The sequence below is a fragment of the Juglans regia genome, chromosome 16 (genome assembly GCF_001411555.2).
Source record: "Juglans regia cultivar Chandler chromosome 16, Walnut 2.0, whole genome shotgun sequence".
In the NCBI taxonomy this organism is placed as follows: Eukaryota; Viridiplantae; Streptophyta; class Magnoliopsida; order Fagales; family Juglandaceae; genus Juglans; species Juglans regia.
In genome coordinates, this window is record NC_049916.1 from 22999799 (window position 1) to 23005142 (window position 5344).

At 41.4% G+C, this 5344-nt stretch overlaps 1 protein-coding gene across 1 annotated transcript; it reads right to left on the reverse strand.

The window, feature by feature from the left end:
• Positions 1–347: 347 nt before the first annotated feature.
• Positions 348–5103, reverse strand: LOC109006697 (respiratory burst oxidase homolog protein C-like). Its single transcript, XM_018986065.2, has 12 exons — positions 4257–5103; positions 4004–4166; positions 3875–3923; positions 3668–3781; positions 3143–3568; positions 2644–3030; positions 2432–2527; positions 2227–2342; positions 1840–1942; positions 1665–1738; positions 936–1486; positions 348–791 (listed from the first exon to the last, which is right to left on the reverse strand). The coding sequence occupies exons 1-12, from the start codon at positions 4876–4878 to the stop codon at positions 682–684; spliced, it is 2811 nt and encodes a 936-aa protein (XP_018841610.1). The 5' UTR covers positions 4879–5103; the 3' UTR covers positions 348–681.
• Positions 5104–5344: the final 241 nt, after the last annotated feature.

Consider the following 5344-nt stretch of genomic DNA (forward strand, 5'->3'; position numbering starts at 1 on the left):
ATAATATTATAAGATCACATAATATATATATATATATAAAATCAAATCATATAAATTTTAAAAAAAATGTATTTTTCTCTGTTTTCAACATTATAAGTTGCTATTATTATGCGTAAAAGTGATAGCTAAGATTATTAAATAATTTCCCTTTTCTCTATTTTTTAGTGGTATTTTTTATTAGAGTAATGTTATATACAGTCGTAGAATGCACAAACATCGTGCAGTCACTTTAAAAAAAAGTGAGGTTCATTGTTAAAAAATTAATTTCTTTTTATGAGTTTTATATTTATTCATTTTTTTTAAAGCGACTGTATAACGCTTGTACATTCACGACTGTAAATATCATTTTTCTTTTTATTATCATATAGGGACAGGTGGATAGCAATCAATAGGGGCATAAAGGCAAAAGACCCTAGAAGAGAAATGAAAGGTCAAGAATTTTACAAATAAATAAAATAAATAATAACATCTCTATTCTCTACACGGAGTTAAGTGCTGGTGGCCCCCACCTCCCACATGGACCAACATTTTAATTGTCACCTTGGGCGGAGGAATTGATGCAATATGGCCGCGCGTCTGGACTGGACTATAATACTATATATACACAACAACAATATGAAGGGTAACTTTCGCATGGCTTTCTTCCACCATCTTCTTTCTCTTCTTTTAGATTCATCGTCTTTAAAAGTTCTCTTTATGGAAATCAAATTTGGTGGAGGTCCTGTGAGAGAAGTCCAAAGCAAGTTGCCCCAGTTCTTTGGTTAGTGCCGGTGCCCCACAGTAGAAAACTCCTGCAGACATTTGGGACCCAAAAACACAAGCATTAAGACAAAAATATTGACGTCACTTGATGATTATCGATGCCTTTCCACGCAAGTGGTTGGTGGCTAAGCAAAAGATGGGTGGCATAGGGATAAGGGTGGTTGATTACTCACCAACTCGAGTATCCGGGTGGTGGAGAGCTATCTTCTTGTAAACTTGTCGCCAGTTGGGTTTGGCGAAGTGGGATTTGACTCTGGTCCCCGACACCACGTCCACACCATTCTTGGCATGGTGGAGAGACTGAAGCATGGTTATCAGTGCAGATCTAGCGTCACCTTCTTCGTACACGCTGGTGCAGTAATTGTGCAGTTCTATCATCCCCTTCTCGTCCATCTCAGCCACTTCGTTCATTATCCCTTTGAACCAATCGAATGAACCCTGTTCTCTCGTCACCCAATAGTAGTAGGCTTTCCTCGTCTTGAATCCTGATTTATTGCTCTTGTTCTTACTGTTGTGCGGTGGGGTATTGCCTTGTCCACTCTCTAAAGTTCCTTCCGCTGAGTTCTCTTCTTCTTCCTTCATCCTGATGTTGTGAATGATGTCTTTGACAATGCTGACCATGGGCGTCGCTCCGATCCCAAGCCCCACCAGCAAAACCACATCGTAATCCTTGTAGTCTTGTGCTGGAGCTCCATATGGACCGTCTATCAATATCTTCGGAAAGCTTTTTGTTTCCCCCCCGAGACATAAACAAAACCAAAGATATTAGATCATCTATCTCAAACACGATTGGCATCACTAAGTATAGTATATAACATAGGTGGAGACTTTTCAGAAAGGATCAACAAACAGAGAAGATGAGCAATGAGCAGGCCGCAGGGGCTTCGTATCCTTTTCTTTACCTGGGGTTGTTGGGTCCTTGAATGAAATCAGCTCTTAGCAGGCCGCTCTTCTCAGCAGATGGAGGCTGACAGACCTAACCAATGCAAAGAGACGTTCAGATCTTAACGCAGAACTCGATGAGGCACTTTGGTTAGGAAGTAAGTTTCCGAAAAGAAGAAAATTAACTATACCAACCTTCGAGAAAACAGTTTTGAGTTGTCGCGTCCAGTCTCCCAGTGTTCTAATGTGGACACTTAGGAAATCGTCAGCCGGTGCTGAAGTTATGGAAAATGGATGCCTGACAAAACCAACATTAATTGGTATCACATTAACACTAACTTTCGGGGATATAATTGTTACGATTTGGGTCAAATCCAACTGGGCATTAATTGCAATAATGTGCAGTCATCTGTCACAAGTATTATAGAATGCTGTATAATTATTTAAAAAAAAAAAAATAAATATGAAATTTATATAAAAGAAATAATTTTTTAATAAAAATTTTTATTTTTTTAAAAATAATTATACAATATTAACTTACTCAACAATTATTACTATTATTCTTTACTATAATATACCTACCATTCAAAGGGAGAGACAGCAGCGCAGTTGACAAACATGTACTGTCCACTCTTGTATTTAAAGCCCTGAGGCTTTGACATGTGCAATGCCAACACATTTCCCGGATAAACCGCAACCTTCAAAATTGACCCACCAAAAAAAAATCAACGAGGACAGTTGAGAGAATTGTTTTTAGGGATGAGACAAAAGCCTTGAATTCAATTACCTTTAGAATCTTAACGGGCTTGATGCTGGATCTGAAAGCTCTTATCAATCTTTCACATGCATACAGAGATACAGGCACGGCCAAATACATCCATGTCTGCCAGCAAGAAATAGTAGTTTCAAGGTGAAAACAGATTCGACAAAAGAGAAAAAAATGGGGGGAGGTGGGAAAACAGGCCAGAGAAATTTAAGGCCAGAGGAGAAGATGCTAACCGTTTTCTGATACCATTTTTTGGAGAGGTAGAGGTAAACGCCATGGACAATGAGAAGAGTATAGACGATGACAAAAAGGTGGTGGGAATACCAGAAGGCATTGAAACCAGAAAACTTCTTGAAGGGCTTGGGGAGGTTGACCCGGTTTCTCCTAAACCAAGGGGTGGCTAGCGTGAATGCTATGGCCATCAAGACCACCATTATTATACCTGTCACCCCTTCCACCCCCTTCACAAACCACCAGTAGTTAGGAGGCTTTTCTTCTCCAAAATAAGGTTTCATGGGCTCGTATTCCTCCTCCGTTGCGTGAAGAAGTCGTGGGAAATCACATGTTAAGTGAGCAACGGCGTGCAGTCCAACCCCGACGGCAATTCCGGCAGCAATCACCTGAATTTAGATTAGAACAAAAAAGTAAGCCATCTTTAGACTATGGGAAAAAACTTCCAAGAATTTGAATAAAATCATGACTGTAAACATTCTGTAGATCACATCAACATACCTTATGGAAATTAAGGTTGTCATCAAAAGGAACAATTTTCCCTAATTTGGTTTTGTTTCTGAGCCAAGTAATGGTGTTCCGGCATACTGGTAGTAATATCAGGGCCATGTTGAATTTGAGGGTCTCTGCCCCACCTTTGGCAACGCAAACACAATACCCCATCACGTGGAACACGGCCTTGTTTCGATACTGCACGAACTTGTACGCAAACAGACCCAGAACAATTCCAAGCCATAGCAACATTACCCATACCCTTTGCCAGTTATCCATTAGGAAGTACTTACTCTTCTGGTACCATATTCTTAGTGGGTTGTCTTCCAGTGTAGGCTTCAGCTTCTGGCTTAACATTTGACTCAGAACTCGGCTATCAGTTATCCTGACAGATTCGTTCGGAGCTTGTAATAGCAGTGTTTCGAGGTTGTATATCTGTTTCCCATCAAGCAATAGCAGTGATTGAGATTTTATAAAATGGGAACCCATGTGATTCAAATGGAAGTATACGCCTCTTTTCATGTAAATACGTACCATGATGTATCCGGCATTTTCTGGGTCTAGCTCTTCCATAATCAAAGCTGCATATTCCTTTGCTTGTTTCTGAATATTGGAGAGTTTGTTTGCAGAAGCGCTCAGGCTGATAATCTGAAACAAGATTTGTTTTTTTCAGATTTTCAATCTTCAACTTCTGTATATAATCAGTAGAGTGTGTATGGCCAAATTATCTCGGGAGCATACCTCTTCGACTTCATCTTCGCTGATTCTTCCATCAGCGTCTCTGTCTACCCTGAGTGATTAGAAAGTATAGATTAACACAAACTAACAGGTAAAGACGATTATTGCTTACAAAATGGATTTTATATTTACATGTCAAAGAAAATCTGGAGCCTGGAGTCGAAGCTTTCGTCAGAGATTTTCTGCCAGAAGTCTTTAAGCTGCTGAATGTTGATTGAATCACCACTTATGTGATGCCTCCGAGCAAGTGCTCGGAAAAGCTCACCCGCGAACTCCTTCGACTCCTTGTTCATACCTATAAAGAATATATATAACCGTTGATACGAATATTAACACCGAGGCTTCTGAAGTCAGATTGTTTGGATTTAGGATTTCAGTACCCTACCTATGCATTCCCCGAACAATGAAGCGTCAAGAAGTCCGTTGGTAGAAGCCGTCAGCTCGTCGAATCGTTTCTCGATGGCTGGCCATCCGGCGGCGCCGCTGGTCTTGGCAGCGATAAACTTGAGGCCCTTCAAGGCGTGGACAGCAGCCGACTTGTTCCGGTCGAAACGCCTAGCAGCAGACGACCTTTTGGACAGGGAAGTAAAACGTTTGAGCTCCTGCGAGACCTGCCGGATTTTGGCAGAAGCGCTCCGCAGCACGGAGGAACCCAAGGACGAAGAAGACTTCTTCCCGAGCGTCCTGTTGGCCATCAAAGCCATCTCCGGATCATCTGTCGCCGTCTGAACGCTGTGAACCGCCACGGAATCGTCATGGATATCCAGAGTGATCTCCACGTAGTCACCAGGCACATCGCCGGCGCTGTTGTTGTTCCTACTTAGGCTGTGCCCAGAAGGCAAATTGAACCTGGCACTCTTTCTACTCCTGTTTCTGCTAAATTGTCGAGTCGGAGCTGCTCCTCCTGCCAGCGGACCGCTAAATGCTCTTCTCCTGTCGTTCCCGACGATCTCTACATCGTCGGTGTTCGTCTGCAGATGAGCTTCTCTTCCGTCTCCGCTTCTCATTTTTCCCCCTTATTTCAGCACGTGATTTAAGCAATGTTTTATGATCCGAACGCAAAGAAAACTTGCGTGTATATATATAAGAACTTGGCTGGTTTCGCAGAAAAGTCAGTGAATTGAGAATTGAACGACGGATATCGGAAAAGTAGAAGAAGTCAGGAAGATGCAATTGATCTTTTCAACCGAAGCTTAACAGGCCATGATCTTACCACATAATTCTCAATGATATCTTTCCAAAAAGAGAGGCCTCAGCTTTATATAATTTACACAGGTGTCGACTGGTTCCACTGATCACGAGAACAAGCAGTTCAGCTCTAGACCCCACCAGAAGAAAAAGCTAACACAGGTGTCGGTCAATCGGTCTGTCCAATAATCTATTCGGGCGGCGATCAGTCAAAATCTTTAGAACATAATATAGCTTTTTTCTGTAGAACACAGACTAAAAGAGAAATAATTAAGTTATAATTAT